Source organism: Polistes fuscatus, unplaced genomic scaffold (assembly GCF_010416935.1).
Source record: "Polistes fuscatus isolate 324 unplaced genomic scaffold, CU_Pfus_HIC Scaffold9, whole genome shotgun sequence".
Classification (NCBI taxonomy): domain Eukaryota; kingdom Metazoa; phylum Arthropoda; class Insecta; order Hymenoptera; family Vespidae; genus Polistes; species Polistes fuscatus.
The window spans coordinates 6,149,511-6,167,979 of NW_025113173.1; the positions used below are offsets into that span (position 1 = coordinate 6,149,511).

The 18,469-nt window shown below is 29.6% G+C and overlaps 2 protein-coding genes across 2 annotated transcripts; one reads left to right on the forward strand and one right to left on the reverse strand.

Annotated features, from left to right (window-relative positions):
• The first annotated feature begins 1,578 nt into the window (after positions 1-1,578).
• LOC122525276 (glutamate receptor U1-like) lies at positions 1,579-4,423 on the forward strand. The gene is made up of 7 exons (XM_043647958.1): positions 1,579-1,963; positions 2,504-2,619; positions 2,739-2,909; positions 3,154-3,407; positions 3,468-3,676; positions 3,779-4,053; positions 4,130-4,423. The coding sequence occupies exons 1-7, from the start codon at positions 1,646-1,648 to the stop codon at positions 4,326-4,328; spliced, it is 1,542 nt and encodes a 513-aa protein (XP_043503893.1). The 5' UTR covers positions 1,579-1,645; the 3' UTR covers positions 4,329-4,423.
• LOC122525274 (dynactin subunit 5) lies at positions 4,360-5,521 on the reverse strand. Its single transcript, XM_043647957.1, has 5 exons — positions 5,332-5,521; positions 5,081-5,268; positions 4,883-4,994; positions 4,610-4,803; positions 4,360-4,525 (listed from the first exon to the last, which is right to left on the reverse strand). Exons 1-5 carry the CDS (start codon positions 5,377-5,379, stop codon positions 4,522-4,524), a joined length of 546 nt encoding a protein of 181 aa, XP_043503892.1. The 5' UTR covers positions 5,380-5,521; the 3' UTR covers positions 4,360-4,521.
• Positions 5,522-18,469: the final 12,948 nt, after the last annotated feature.

An 18,469-nucleotide genomic window follows, 5' to 3' on the forward strand; every position in this document is an offset into this window, starting at 1 on the left:
AGGAAATGTATATTTCGTGCTTTCTATCATGCTAATTCATTCATCTATTCATACTTTCACGTGCTTTATTTCTACACCCGTATGGAATATAACCGTTAATATTGAATTATTTGATGATTATCATCGTCGTTTTTAATTAAAAATGGTATTCGCAAATACGATAATCTTACGTGTTTTGCCTTTCTCTGCGTATATGTACACGCGCGTGTACATACTGTGTGTTTGTACGCGTTTGAAATAGCAGAAAACTATTCATAAAACTATCATTCTATTCCCGTTCCTTTATATTACACGATAATTCGTCTTATGAGAAATGTGTTATTACGTAGAGACAAAGAAAGAAATAAAAAGAAAAATATACCACAAGGGACAAAGAATACTTCGGTGCGCAGTGAAAGTAAATATACGGTAATTTATCGCGAATCGAGTCTTTTACAAATCAGTGATTTTCTTACGTCTTCCAACTAGTTTCTGCGAAGGAAATATTTTATCCGAAATAATAAAATGACACGTGTGTGTTTAGTACTTGATTATACGTAAGTATTAGTTCGAAGAAAAGAGTACTTATGGAACTAATCAAAAAATTATTAGCTCTTTCTCCATGCGAACTAACGCAGCTGGAATCCTTCTGTTAAAACCAGTAAATCTATCTACATGATATATCTATCTGAGTCGTTAGAACGAAATTGTCTGTTTGATGAGATTATCATTTGCTAAGTCTGGGACATAATGACAGTGTAACGAAGCAGCCATTTTGTAAAACAAGACGAACATAAAAGAAAAAAAAGAAAAAAAAAAGAAAGAAAGAAATGATACCTAAGAGATTTACCTTCCTATGATATCTCATTCTTTTCGCTATAACATTTAACTTTCTCGACCTCCTAGAAAGATAGATCGTTTTTTCGCGACTTTGAGGATTTAGTATAGAACGTAGACATTTTTATTCTATTTCATGTTAATTGTACGTAAACGTTTCGCGTCCTCGCCGTTTATGAGACTCTACTATAGTTTATGCACCGATATTTTACGATTTTTCAAGGAAATTGTACGCATTCGAAGGACAAGACAATGTTCTTACTCGTTCTACTAATTCTTATATCTCATTCTCATGCCATTGAGCCTTTCAAATTTTCTATTTGGAAAAAAAACGATATTCTAGTGAAACTCCTCGTTGATTCGACCTTTCATTTATTTCCACCATCGAGAATATCTGCTAATTTGTGTTTTCGCAAAGGTATTGTATTATTTATTAATAGAGCATTCAATATATACATACTTATGTGTATTTATATGTATATATCTGTTATCTCGTAATATATTATCGAATTTTTTTTTGTTATCTTATTGAATTAATACTTTATCATTAAATTTAAAAAGTAGATGATATGATCGGCTTATCGAAGGAAATGTCGAAGAAACATTTGTCACATGATATCCAAAATATCTACAATCATCAATTAGATCCTCAAATTTACGATAATTTAGAACATAGAAATTTGTACGTCATCGATCTCGATTGCGATTATGCGATTGACATCTTAAAAGAGGTAAAACGCATAGGAGGAGATATTATTTATATCACTTTCAGATTATAATTATGGATCGGATAAAACTTGGATTTTTCATTTAGGCTGATTCGAAGAGAATGTTCGTTGCTCCTGCAAAATGGTTGCTTTTACAAGATTCAAGAACAATCTCTTCAAATTCGAATGATCTTCAATTGATAAGAACAATATTTCAAAATCTTACTGCTTATCCTGACAGTGACGTTGTTCTAGCACGGATGATTCAAAATGATTTTGTCCAATTACTTTCGATATATCGTCCTAGTCCATATAGAAATGTCATTTTCGAGGATCGTGGTAATTGGTCCTTGACACGTGGAATTCTTATGGAAAATTATCACGTTGCATCCCGTAGACGAAAAAATCTTCAACTTACTCCACTCAAATCCTGTCTTGTGGTAATATTTTCATTTTGTTTTTCAATTTTATGCACACGATAAACAGTAAGTTCATTTTATCTCGTATTTTAAGACCAATGTGATGATGTGATATACGAGTGAAATAATTACCAAGAAAAATCTACCTGTGAAATATTTGCATTTATACAAAATTTCATTCCGTCTTAAGTGAAAGAAAAATAAAGAGAAAACTTATTTCTAAATCTATTCATGTCGAATTTTGTACAATGTTCTTATCGAAAGATATCTCACGAGTGGGTCTTATTGAACTTATTTGAAATATTAAAAGATATCTTCGTGTCGAGCTTACCCTAAATTCTGTTAACACATACTAGATTACTTGCACAATCATTTAATTGTATTTTAATTATAATATATTTATCCGATATTCACTGCTTATATTTATTGCTTTAGCTTTATTCACCTTTTTAAATATACTTATTTCACAACAAGACAAGACAAGACAAGACAAAACAAGACAAGACAAGACAAAATAAAAAAGAAAAAAAAAGAAAATAAATTACTGCTTTATTTTAACAGATGACAAATCCAAACACGATCAATCATTTAACTGATTATCACGATAAACATATAGATCCAGTTACGAAGGCTGGTTATCCATGGGTTTTTCATCTGGTAAATCGAATGAATGCAACGTAAGTAATGCAACTGTTATAAATAAAAAATGAAAACATTGAGATGACAAAAAAAATAAAAAATAAAATATATATCATAATTATCTTAATTTAATCTCATTTTGCATCTTTTATTTCAGAGTTACTTTTAATATAACAAATTCATGGGGTTATCGTAATGAAAATGGATCGTGGAATGGCATGACCGGCATGTTGCAACGTCGGGAAATTGATTTTGGAGGAACTGCTACTTTTTTTGTTAAAGAACGAATAGGAATAGTTAAATATATACAACTCTACACGCATACTGGGTAAAACATTTTCACATATACCAAATTTCAAATCTTGTGAGAGATTTATGATACCAATCTACCAATGCTACATAGCAATGATCCTATAATACTAACATTTCATGATAGGCAATGTTTACGCACGCCTGTATAAAGAGTAAAATTAATCACATTAATTAATTGAAGTATTTAACAGAAATACTTATCTCTATAATAATGTTAAATATTTATTTTAATTTGTTCTATTTTATTTTTCAAAATATAGATCACGTTTTGTGTTTCGACAACCATTACTTTCAACGGTAAGCAATATATTTGTCCTGCCTTTTCATCGTTCAGTTTGGATAGCTATCGCTGTCTTGATTGTTCTTGTTACTATTTTACTCTTTATATCTATGAAATGGGAGTATCATTGCGGAGCTTCAGCTAAGTCTGCAATGTATTGGAAACAGATGAATCCTGGTGAGCCAACCGTTGGCGATGATATTTTAGTTATTCTAGGAGCATTTTTTCAACAAGGTGTGTTTATCCTTCATGGATTAAATTATCTTATTAGTTTCAATAATTTCATTGTTTTAGGATATTCTTATGAACCGTATCAAGTTCCTTCACGTATAGTAACTTTAATGTTATTGATAGCTGCATTGAGTCTTTATGCTTCTTACACAGCAAATATCGTTGCTTTGCTTCAATCGACGACTAATTCTATTCAAACTATTACTGATCTTTATAATAGCCCATTAAAACTAGGCGCACAGGATGTTATATATAATAGATATTATTTTAAAGTAAGTATTTAAAATATTTGCTTAGTTTTCAAAATAAGGTTTAATATATAACACAATGCAAACCAGTCATATATTTTTTTATTCTATTATTATATATAACAGTCTTTTAATGATCCGATAAGAAGAGCAGTAATAGATGAAAAGATTGAGCCACGAGGTAAAAAATCTTCTTGGATGCCTATCGAACAAGGTGTTAAAAAAATTAGAGAAGAGCTCTTTGCTTTTCATGGTGAAGTTGGTACCATTTATAAAATAATGCAAGATACTTTTCAAGAAGAAGAAAAATGTGGTTTAACTAATATCGACTTTTTGAATGTACTTTATCCACTTTTTATCATTCAGACACAGTCTCCGTATTTGGAAATTTTAAAAAATAGGTACAAACGTTTCTGGAATATTCGTATTAACAAAATCTAATGTTTATATAATTACGATAAATATATCCTCTTCTAGTGCTTTAATTTTACGAGAAAGCGGTTTAAAATATCGAGAAGAGAAACGATTATACACAAGCAAGCCTGTATGTCATGGTCACATGAGTTTCATTAGCATAGGTTTTACCGAATGCTACTTTGCATTGGTTGCAATGGGATACGGCATAATACTTACTCTTTTTGTACTAGTTATGGAACTTCTTTGGCATAGAATGTAATATTTATTTATATTATAATTTTAAAGAACGATTTTTAATTGAAATTATTTACTTTCCAGGCAAAAGTCTACAATTAAAGATGTTACCGAAGATATGGAGGCAATTGACGATGTCAGCGAAATCTTTTCACCATAGTTGAAAAAGTATTGCCTGTATTTTCTTTCGAATACAGTATAATTTGGTATTTAGTGTTCTAACTATAGTAATATATAAACAATTATATTATAAAAAAAGATATATAAAATAATATAAATAAAAATAAATAAATATATATATATTACATTCGTGCTGGTAAAAAGTGTTGATAGTAATTCTTAGTAAAATCTAACATAAGATCTAGAGTACATTCAGGTAAGTCGTCTATACATACAGCAGGACTTCCAGAAAATCTAGTAAAAGATGGAACTATTGTTTCTGGTGGTACTACCGCATCATCCTCAATGTAACAACAATCCTTTAATATTGAACGTCTCCCCTGTTCGATACAAATTATTGATATAAAGATTATCGACTAACTTTAATTATTTTCTACCAAGTATCAATCTAATACATACTATTACTGCATTCTTTCCGATGTATACATATGAACCGACAAGAGCAGCGTTGACAACGGCTCTTTCTCCGACAAATACATGATCACCCATAGTTAACGGAAAGAAGGCTACCCTATCCAACAAAGATAATCCTTTAAATATATAACAATCTATAATTAATATAACACTGACAAATGAGAGGTACAATAGTGTACAAACCCTCTACTAAATTTTTTGAAAGGTGGTCGTATCACAGCGTTCTTGCTAATAATACAATACCGACCAACCTTTACATTTGCTAAATCCCCTCTGATTATGGCATCTGATTGCACTATTACCTTCCCATGTAACACTATATTTTGCGATCCACACAAAACAGTCTGTCTACTCACTTTATTTCCTGATGCCTGTAACATAAACATCAGAAAATGTATGTTCTCGTAAAATCATTTTAATCGACAATCAATTACCGTCTCAACGTATTCAGCAATATTGTAATAAATATCTTGGGGCTCCATGATCACTTCCACAATAATTATAATCGATCACTATATATGTATTAATGAAACTTATTCTAAATAACACTCGTTAACAATTATTAATACGATCACTTCGTCTACGTCTAACTACGTGTAGCCTGTATAACAGGTTAGCTTTGAACTCGAGATGGCGCTTATGACGTAAATAATCGATCAATACATTGACTATGCAGGAAACTACATTTGCACAGGACACATGTACTATCTTATATATTTAATGTAAAAAACATGAAAAATGTTAACGATTATAATATATATTATATTATTTAATATATATTATTTTTAAAATATATTTTTTTAAAATATTTGCATCAGCATATTTTATTTACATATACCTAAAATAGAATATAATTAATTTAATTATCATTAATGAATTTAAAATATTTATATGTTTAACGAATTCTATAGACTTCTAAGAATAATATAATAAAAGATAATTTAAAACAAAAAAGTTATAGGAAGAATCATTATTCAAATATTCATCATGGTAATATTTCTTATATAGTTCACCAAAGAGAAATATTGATTTTTTAATATATAGTGAACAAATATATTATTATTTATATTCTTGACCTTTTTTTATAGATTCATAGAACTAATATTATAGAAGACTATAAATAATATTTAATAGCTTAGAGAAGTATAAATAAAATTATCTATCAATATATTTACTATATGTATATATACTATGAAAGGAATTTAAATGCAACCCCTGAACCAAAATTTTGACGTTTTTCTAAAATCCAATAGGAATAAAGATGTTCCAATGGTTAAAATTGTTTTCCTCCCGTCGCAAATATGAAAGATTTGTAACTTTAGTTTTAGTTTTAATTTTTTTAGATACCATCTGATTTTCTCGGTCGGTTAGTCATTCCATCTCCTGATACCTCAGAATTAAAAAGTTGCCATAAATAAAATAAAAAATAAAAATATTAAATGCATTTATTTGCTAGCTATTTGCTTATTCAAAATCCATAATTGCTAACTTTTTTAATTAATTATTTAATTAGTTAGTGATCATTGAAAATATGAAAACTTTTTTTTATTTCTAAGTAAAGCAACGTAGTTTGCAACAGCAGAAAAAAATAATAATATATGATAGTATATGATAATATATGACATATACTTTGGTAGTATATATAGTATAGTTATATTGTAATATAGAATTTTATATAATTATATTTAATTTTTAATATATAAACATGTGTGTGCCTTCAGAAATGCATTTATATATATATATATATATTTTAAAATGAAGCAATTTAAGACACTCAAATAAAAAAGAATCCAGAAGGTTTGATGATAAATCCAACGATGATCACCTGTAACAAAAAGCAAACTATATTAGTCATACAGTCAAGTGATACAATAGCCTAACATATAAGTGGTCCAATTCGCAGATGCACTTTTCAATTGAATCCTTTATTTACTTTTTATCAAATCTCTAATTACCGTTGCAATAAAATTAAATTTAAACGCGTGATTTTACATTTATATAAAATAAATAAAAATAAAGAAATAGGAAAAATAAGAATACTAAGTTACTAAAAAAAATAATATCTATTAATTATTATGAGAGAAATACTTTAAAACTGCATTATATAGAAAAGAAAAATTGCAAATTTAATAAAATACGATCAAAGTGAAAAATTTTAAAGACAAAATAAGAAAAGAGAAATTACTTTAATATTTACCGAACGTTATTTAAGCTTTAAAATTAAATAATACAAATATTGTAATATTTCTGACTCTAACTAAACACATATGCATCTTTTGGACGATATGGCACACAGACTTGATGTGCCAAGGAGATGGAATGGTCCATCATCTCCAATTACAACTACAAATTAATGACGAGCAAGAATGTAATATAATAAAATATAAAATATGACTAGAAAGCTATTCTCGAAAAGTTCTAACTTGCTGTTGAACCTTTGAAAATAACTCAATAGTCTATGTAGTTGCCCTCTTCAGCCACAATTAAGTGGGGGCCTCTTCGGCCTTAGCCTCTTCTTTCTTCATCCCTGAAAACTGCATTGGACATTTTCAACGTGCAAGAAAGATAAGATATCTCATATCTTTTTTTGCAAATTAACTTTTATTTCGTTATGATTCTAATATGGAATTATGAAAAAATTAATTTATATTTAATGCTCAAGCAATTTAATATTCAAGCTCGTATAACCATGGATGAACTTAGAGTTCATTGCATAATATTACACGAGCACAATTAATCAAACGTCCAAGCAGATAATTTCCCTCGATGACCTAATAACACGTCGCACTTTTAATATCAAATAACAAAATTCAATTGAAATTTAATAATGCAACAAATGTAATGCATTTTCTTGCAATATTTTCATTTCATTCATTTGTTATATTGAACTATATCAAATATTTTTCATTACAAGAGAAAATCGCTATTGTGCGAAGTGCTAATCTCATAATACTTAAAACTAAGTATCAAATTCATCAAAGGCTTTGCCAATTTGATTCGACTCTATCTCGTTCGAGATAGAATCGAAAAAGAAATGAATCTTCCAAGTGGTTGCAAATACCTCTATAAATTATGATACATACTCAAGATTACAGAAGAGTCACAAAATAAATTTACAAAACAAGCATAATAGAATGAGATGATAAAATTTTGCAACAATTCTGTATAAACCAGGAGGCGGAATTTCCACTCCGGAGTGAAAGTAAGCCTAGTGCCTTTCCTGGGTCCTACCTACTTAAAATTAAAGTTTTCACATTCGCTCAAAGAAGTATGCTACCTGTCTGCCAATTACCGTATTTAAAAAGAGCAAATACACATACGTACCCACCCACTTACTCCACGATTCTCTCACATACCACCAGGGTGCAAAAGCCTAAACTAGAGAGCATGCCCCGGGGCACCTCCGACACCCTAGTTCAACCACGTTTTCTAAACTTATATGCTAAAGGGTATACGTACTGATTGCTGTAATCGTCTGCCAAGGCTAGTGATTATTGCATAAAAAACTACAGCAAAAATACAAGTATACACTAGTATATATGCATACTAGTAATATACGAGTATATCAAAGTTTCCACAAATAAATGCGGTAACTCTACTATGCAAAACGATTGTTAAAAAAAAAAAAAAAGTTCGTATCGTACACGTGACTCTACAAGTTATTTTTATTCAATAACTTTAAAAAATAATAAGCGCGGTATTACGTGTCGCGAAACGATGTACAATGCACACACCTAAACGCACACACAGGTGCAACGTACACCGTGCAATCACTAGCACAATGACAGCCGCCAATAGGGGGAAAAACTTAAAACTAAACCTATACTAATTGTTTCTCACCTATACGAGTAGCACCTGGGCACAGGCATAGATGAGAACGCAGAAAGTATAGGGGGGAGAAACGGGAGATTAGTACATTAGAAGCTGAAAATCCTGATCTAAAAAATATGATTAAAAACACATATATACATAACATATAAATATACATTTTTATAAAAATTCATCTAAGCGACTAAAGACTCTACAATTTATTTGATAAGTATTAACTTTTAATATCTTTTAATATCTTTTAATATATTTTAATATATTTAAAAACCTCGGACGACTCCTTTCATTAAGTTGGCTGTTCTAATAAAAGAACTGGGCTTTGAGCCACCACTTAACTGCTAGAATCTATCCGTCGCGAATGAGTTTGTCTTCTTGCTCATTTATTTATAATATCGAAGTATCGATATATCAAAATTAATCGCGATTAGATAAACTAAGTACGAGCAATGCATGTAAGACATTTATTACATGCTTTTCTGACGAAACGAGTAAATTAATGCTCGATTTCGCCACTACTACACGAACAAAACACGTAATAAAAAAGAAAGTGCATTAATTAATTGCACTGTTAATTAAATGATTTAATCGATGAGACAAGAAAACCTATCCTGAACTAATAAAACATACAATACAATACAATATAATATACAATTTTCATGAGTAACTCCTAGAAAGGAATTACTCATGTGCTCGTCACTAATTTATTTAAATAATTACAACCAGTAACTCGTGCCGATTAGGACCTTTCATCCTCGACATGATTGAGCACCGGAGGGACTTTAAATTTTAACTCACGACATAAGAAGTTCTACGATGGCTCCAAAACACTCCTACTTCGCAGCAAGTATTGTAGAATGCGAATATCGAAGATCCATCGAAGATCCATCGAAGATCCATCGAAGATCCATCGAAGATCCATCGAGATCCATCGAGATCCATCGAAGATCCACGAAGATCCATCGAAGATCCATCGAAGATCCATCGAAGATCCATCGAAGATCCATCGAAGAATTCATTCCACATCTTTGATAAGGTAGAAAGTCCGTCGTCATATCTGTAAAATAAAATAGAACAAAACGATAAGTTATTTGCAATATAATCCAAAATCATATAAAATAAAATCGAATAAAATGTAAATAAAAATAGATACTTACAATGCATTCCAATGGGATGAAATTCAATTGCACCATGGCGATGCACCTCGCGTGAATCTAAAAACGCGGTATAAACGAAAATAAGAAACTATAGATGAGTTTCTTATCGCGAAACCGAAATTTTATTATACGTCGAACAACACTGATTCTAATTCGCGTATGATTTTAATTTACTATACGCCCGATCACTGATTCTACACAACTAATTCAAAGACTGCTTTGCACACAGTCAATGCAAGTAAAAAATCTTCATTGATGCACTGATTCTAATACGCGAACAGTCTGTGCGACTGTTTAAAGATAAAAATACAACTTTACTCGAACAAACTCTAATGCAATTACTGCATTGGTCGCAGTTAATTTAATATATAATTTCAAAAATAGTTCGCGAACGCGACGGAATTGAAATAAAACGAACGAACGTGCTTCTAATCCGTGATTTTAATTATATTTAACGATACAACACTCCCGTATATTGCTTCGCGCACGATAGCAATGCACGAACACTTGCAACACTTCACAAACACAATTCACAAACACTTCCAACACTGATATATTCCCATGATGATCTGAAACAGAAATAAAAACAAAATTATAAATATCATTGTTGTAAGTAAAAAAATTATTATAATTATTGAGAAAGTGTTTAAAATAAAAATTGACTTACGTTTATTCTTCATTGATGAATGCACGATGGGTATCCTACCCTTAGGATGACGATGAGCACACGTTTAAACCGAATAAAAGAAACTTACGGAGTTTCTTAACCGAGCAAACGAAACTTTAACATGCGACGATCAACACTGACTTTACTTTCCGATTCTTTTGTATTTTATTTTTACGATGCAACACACGAGTACCTCATTGCCTACGCGCTCGATTGCAATGATGTTCTGAAACAGAAAAAGAAAAAGAACAATTAATATCATCGTTATAATAAAAAACCATTAAAGTTATCATAGAAACGTTTAATAGGAAAATATACTTACTTTTAGTCTTCATTGATGACTGCAGGATGGGTATCCTACCCTTAGGATGACGATGAATAAAATAAAATTAAATAAAACTCTGAAAAGCTGAAACATACTAAAAAGATTATAGAACAATATATCCTGTGAATCATTCCTGAAGGCATTGCACACTTTTAAAGATATTTTATCATAAAGAATCAATATAAATTCAAGCAATATTAATTGCCTTTATCTCACTACTTGTATAAAATTACATATAAAGTATTTAATATCAGTAAAAATTGTTAATAAAAATCGATAACGTTATATATATATATATAGTTTAATACGTCACGTCGTTAGATCTTATTGTTAGCTCGTTGAAGGAAGATCTGGAATGAACACGTAATCGCGTCCTTCATGTCGAACGTTCGGCTGTCTTCGTTTTGTTTTCGGCTGTCTTCGTTTCTTCTGTTCTCACTTCGAGAAATTCCTGGAATATACGTACACATTCGTTATTGCCCGTAGATAGAATATTTTGTTTTCTTATTTTCTCTCTCTCTCTCTCTCTCTCTCTCTCTCTCACTTTCGTTCTCACTCTTTGTATACATTTCTGTATGGTTTAAAAAAAAGAATAACGCTTACCTCGATGAATATGAAGATAAAAAAGAGTAAACACAATTGTTAGACTGAGTATATGTATTCCTGCTGGACTCTTAATGCTCGGTACCTAAAAAAGGAAAAAAAAAGATTACATTAGTATAACATAAAGAAAATCAAATATATGAGTGTATGTGTACGAGCTACCTATACTTATGAATATATGCTTGTATGTGTGTGTATGTTACAGGAATCGAATTTAATACGAAATACGATCTTTGAATACATAATTATGAAAAATAATTAATTAGAGCATCATTAGAGATGGTAGTAAGTATCGATACCATGAAAAAAGCTGGAAATTAGAAGAAATATTGTTAAGTAACATTGGTGAGATTTGGCGGGACGCCGAGATATATCGATGTTACATTCACAATATCTTCGAACTTTTCAATATTTCGTTTTGAAAACACTCACGTATGAAAATCTTGTGTGTAGCTATCGTTTGATATATAATAGAAAGGTGTAAACTATTTTTAATTACCTGAATTAAACGAGATGACGCAGTACGCTGGAACATATACAGCTGACAGAAAATGGCGTTTCCTCTACCTTTCCCCTGCGCCCCTTCCGTTGCCACTGCGTTGCCTCTGCTGCGCATCTGCTGCGCGCGGTAGTATGCGCGGTAGTCACTTTCAAAAAAAGTAGCGAAATCCGTTGACCAATGGCTACTTGAGATTTGCATTTTTTCCATCTATTATAGAAAAATATCGAATAGTTAAAAATAGGATTAGGAACATAAAATTGTCGAAATATATACTTTATTAATCCAAACAATCAAAATTGAACATTATAAGTCGATATCCATAGAAATGATGCCGTAAAACAAGATATATATATCGCGTAGAAAAATGCATACCAATGTACATGGAATTTTTTTCTACGCAAATATTCTTTATCCTCGACATTATCGTAATCTTTCGATTATATCATTTGGAAGTCATTTGCTAGAAGAATCTATTAGTATAGGAAGATTATTTACGTTAGAAAATATTTTTTAATTACCTGAGATTAACGGAACGACGTAGCATCCGTCCGATCTCCAGCACCGACGCCGCGAAAAGAAAGAAGAATGATCAGCAAAGAGCCCTGATTGGCTGATAATTATTGCAGAGATAAGTGACCAATCAAAAATTCCCAATTACCATATAGAAATTTCACGCACACAAGCTTGCCCCGTCACGTACGTAACTCGGCTTTCTTCATGACCACGCTAGTCAAGCTAGATATGATAATTTATTTTTTAAATAAATAAAAAATTTATTCTATTTTACTATTTAAGGTACACGTATCTTGTTAATATTTAAAAAATAACGAAAAGAATAAAGACAATATGCTCTATAATCCTTATCACACAGAACAGAAAAACATACATAATTTATTTATTACAATAATTAAATATCAATTTTATGAATTATTATAATTATCTAATTACTAATCCAATTAATAATTATTCCTATCTAATTTATTTTTTTATTAGGTGTATACGTTCCTTGTAAATATTTAAAAAATAACGAGTAAAATAAAGACAATATACACTAAAAACTTTATCACATGGCAACGTTCTGATTTAAACATTCCTTCAATTTTTGTGTAATTGTTTAAACTAATATACATTTGTTTTAACGTCCCTGTGCCATGATGACTTTGGATAATAAAATTTTTATCCAGAAAAATATCACATTAAAATTATTTTATATTCAAAGTACGTTAATAAGTATGTAATGTTTAAACCAGTACATATGTTTAAACAATCTAAATATAAAGAGATTGCATTAGAATATTAAAATAATTGTTAAATAATCGATAGGAATGTCTATTGTTGTCTAAAAGATCGGAATATATGATCTATGTACCGTCCCCTTCGAAATCGATCGTTGAAATGAGACGTTGTCCTCTATGAAATACTTTTATTAATGTTGTTTATATGACTTTGCGAACGTTGCACATGTATAAAGTGTCATACATCTAATCATAATTTAAGATTATAACGTTATGATTTTCGTATTTTTATCTATTTCATGTAATTATTTTAATGCTCCTGCGCAGTGATGACTTCGAGGATAATATTTAGCTGCAATATAAGAAAAGTGCATTAGTGCATTAAAATAATTTTTATACAATTGTTAATATTGAATGAATACTAACTAACAAAGTAACGTGTATAATTAAATTACTTTTTCTGGCATTTATTAACGTATATGTAAATGAAAAAAGAAAGTACATTTCTCTAAACAATTATACAATTAATATATTCAAACAATTAATAAACAATATACTAATGGTAAATGTGAATTATTAAAGTTTACCATTATGATGGAAGAAAGCTGGGGTGTTTGCTCGTTTCAGTATCATAAAAAAATTGCCTGGATTAATTTTAAAATCTTGTAAACTTTTCTTTTCTGTATGTAATTGATACACAAAACAATAAGAAAGCCTAATAGATGCTGTGCTTTCCAAATCTCAAATACATGCAAATCTGAAAATCATAAGATTGTATTAGTAAAGTATCAAGCAATCTGATATATTTGTGTAATGATGATTTGTATAAGATATCACTCTCTCTTTCTTTCCCCTTCTCATACTTTTTATATTAACATTCTTTATGTTATAAAAAAAAAGAGATAAACTTACCACAACAAATATCAAGATAGAAAAGTAAAAGCAATTATTGTACTGACAATGAGTATATGCATTCATATTGTATTCTACCAAATGTTGGAAACCTAAAAAAAGTAAACAAATCAAATAAGTATATTAACAAATAACGAAGATAATAAAAACAATATAGACTAAAAACTTTATCACATGGCAACGTTCTGATTTAAACATTCCTTCAATTTTTGTTTAATTGTTTAAACTAATATACATTATATGTATGTAGAACGAGCTATATATGTATATGTATGATATTTGTATAAAATGTCACTCTCTCTTTCTCTTTCCCCTTCTCATACTTTTTATATTACTATTCTTTATGTTATAAAAGAAAAGAGATAAACTTACCACGACTGATATCAATAAAAAAGTAAACACAATTATTTTTTGGATAGAAAAGTAAACACAAATAGATTGACAATGAATATATGTATTCATGCTGTATTCTACCAAATGTTTGGAAACCTAAAAAAAGTATAAAATAACATAACAATGGTATAATATTAAGAATATTAAATATATAAGTGTTTATTATACGTGTAACACTTTCCTTGTTAAAATATTTTAAAAACAACGTGTAGAATAAGGACAATATACACTAGAAACTTTAAGAAACTGTACAGAAAAACACAATTGTATAGAAAAGAAACCACGTTGTAGATATTTCTTAAAACAATTGAAATAAAGCACTGTAACCATCCTTAAAGAATTAAAATAACAAGAATGTTTCCATATAAATACAGAATATGGGAATTTATACTTTCATAGTTGGCATGAGAGATGTCAATTGTTTTGTTTCAATATATTTTAATTCTTTAAGGATGGCTATATTGCTTTATGTCATTTGTTTTAAAGATTTCTATAACGTGGTTTCTTATCTATACGATTATGTTTCTCTGTGCAATGTGATATCAATTGTTTTAAGAAATATCTACAACGTGATTTCTTTTCTATACAATTGTGTTTTTCTGTCTAGAGTGACAAAGTTTTTAGTGTATATTGTCTTTATTCTATACATTATTCTTTAAATATTGACAAGGAAAGTGTTACACGTATAAACAACACTTATATATTTAATTTTCTTTATATTATACCAATGCTATGTTAATTAATACTTTTTTTTAGGTTTCCAAACATCTGGTAGAATACAGCATGAATACATACACTCATCGTCAGTCTAATTGTGATTACTTTTCTATCTACACAATAATTGTGTTTACTTTCTTATATTGATATCAGTTGTGGTAATTATATCTCTTTTCTTTTATAACATAAAGAAGATTAATATAAAAGTATAAGACAGAAAAAAGAGAGAGAGAGAGAGAGAGTGACATCTTATACAAATATGATACATATTATACATATAGACTCGTTCAGTTTGCTTGATACTTTACTAATACAATATTCTGATTTTCAGGTTTGCAAGTATTTGAAGATTTGGAAAACATAAAGAGAGTGCATTAGTGCATTAAAATAATTGTTAATATAATAGATGCAAGTGTCAATTGTTGCTTAAAAACTAGGAGTATATGTTCTGTGATCCCTCCTCCTCGAAATTCGTCGTTAGATTGAGCCATTGTGCTCTATAAAATTTGTTTTTTTAAATTTTATTTATATGACTTTCCTAACGTTGCGCATGTGTGTAACGAGAATTTTAATTGAAATAAAGAGAAATTAAGATAAAACGCTCTGATTTTAGCATTTTTTCATTTTTATGTAAATGTCTAAACAAATGTACATTTTTTTTAATGTTCCTGTGCAATGCAATGAATGAATCGAATGCAATCTCTTTTATACATCGCAACTTTAATTTCTATAATTTTGTACAACTCCCTGGTATCTGTAAATACATAAAAGTTATTAAAAAACATTATAAAGTAATTAGTTTTTCTACTGTCGGTCTTCCTACTGTCGGTAACACTGATGGTAATTTACAATGAAGGTTTCCTACTGTCGGTAACACTGATGGTAATTTATCATCAACTCTTCTCGGTCGGTAACTCTGATGGTAATTTACTATCAGCATTTTTCGGTCGGTAATGCGACTTACCGACTTTATGATTATAAACCAAATTAAACCAAAATTATGATTATATTATAGCAGTCTTTTAATTTTTGTGCCATTGTTTAAACAAACGTCCTATAAAAATATTTTATTATAGGAGATTTTATATATAACATATTTAACGTATTATTCATAACGTATTTACTTTTTATATCAACGTTTATGTGTACTAATGATCAAATACGTTTGAACGTACGCAGAGATAAAGAAAAACATGCGAAGGTGAAGGTCAAAGTCAAACGAGGTAACGAGCATTGTCTATGTATACACATCGTCTATCATCGAGTACGCATAGAAAAACATTTCGCGACTGCCATATAAGGTAAATAGGAGGGGTGGGGTGACTCGAGCTACGTCATACCTCTTTCAGCTGTCGGACGCCGTCGAGACAAGTCTCAACTAGTTTCGCTCCACGTAAGAACTTAATTACTCCGTAATTAAAAATATTTCATTATCAAATTTTGTAATCTAATCAAATTTCATTAACAGGTACATGAATCATTATCGATGACGTGAATGCATTGAAATTAGGTAAGAAGATCTGTAATTAGAATTATATTATATTATCGATTATATGTATCGATAGTTTCACAAAAATTTCTATCATAACCTCTTATTCTTTTTATGGTTTCAAGAAGACGTTCACCATCGTTCCATGGAAATTATACTAATCAATGGTGGTATATACAACTGCATACATACGTGCAAGTGTATTTCTTTCTTTCTTTCTTTCTTTTCTTTAATTTTATAAATGCATCAATTTCCAAATGGATCGTTCGATGCATTAGAAAATTTTAACTTCTCGTATCGTTAATTAATTGTAAAGTAAATGAAATGATTTATCGAATTAATTATTTAATTACGCGTTGCAATTGTTGTTTAAATGTTTTTAATTTAAATTCATTTTAGTTCTTTCGGTATTTAATTCACATAAATAATTCAAGACACAGTCGATTATATTTTATTGTTCAAACGATAATTTATAAATATTGTACTTTGTTTAGTTTTACATTAATGCTATATCTATTCTTTCCTATAAGTATTAAGGCAATTAGCATACTTTTGTAAAAATAACCCTATCGCGATGAAATTTATTCTTTATTCGCGATATTTGTTCGTTTATATTTTATCTTTTTTTTTTTATATAGTTTACAAGTTTGTGGTTACAATTTTTGAATAATTTTTTTTATTAATAATTAAAGCGTACAAAAAATAGTAGCACGATTCCAGAATTTTTGAAATACGTAGTTTAAATAATTGAATAATAAAACTATTATAATATATTTTTTATTATTAACATAAATAAACAGAAGTACGCTACGACTTGCTTTAATTAAACTTTGATTTTCAGAGCTTTAGTTGCGATTGCGGGCAATGCAATCATAGAATCAGTGTTCGTTTTGAAAAATGTTGCATTTTTTGTATGCGATCGTATAGATTGCATACAAAACAGTAATTAAATCGTTATATTTAAAATCAATGCAAATAATCTTGTTGAGAAAACAATTTGCTCGGTACGCGATTAGAATCATTAACACACCTTCGGCCAATTCGGTAGAAGAGGATTTGCGTTTCGATTAAAATATTGTCATGGTCGAAAGTGTGAATTAACATCTTTATTTCTTCTGGAACATCTTTATCGACGCATCTGGCTTCGTCTAGATAAATCAACGGTTAGTATTATTTTCTAATCTCAATTATTACTTCTCACATATTCATTTTTTAAATCGTGATTGTTTTTATTCATGAAAAATCTTTTGAATGATATGAAACATAATTAATTTTATTTTCTATTTTTAAATATAGATTATAATAATCGATTCAACGATTCAACGATTAAACAATACATCGATTCTACAATACATCGATTCAACAATTCATCGATTCAACAATTCAACAATTCATCGATTCAACAATTCATCCAATTTAAATCAACTTCACGACATCGTTCAACCAACAGCGAGGGGGACGAGTGTTTTTGAGCCATCGCAGAACTTCTACTGCCAATTGTTCAGTTTCATTTTTTATTTTATTTTTATGGTAACAATTGGTAACGAGTGAGCGAACAAATTTAAAGTTCCTCCAGTGACCCAATCATGCCGAGGATGAAAGTTCCAATATCGGCACGGGTTCCTGGTTGTATTCGTAGATGTATCTTGTCCAAAGCGAGCATAAGCGACCGTGAGTAGAACCTTTGGTTTTGCTCACGAGTGATTCCCAATATATATGTGATTTTTATATATGTGATTTATTTAGA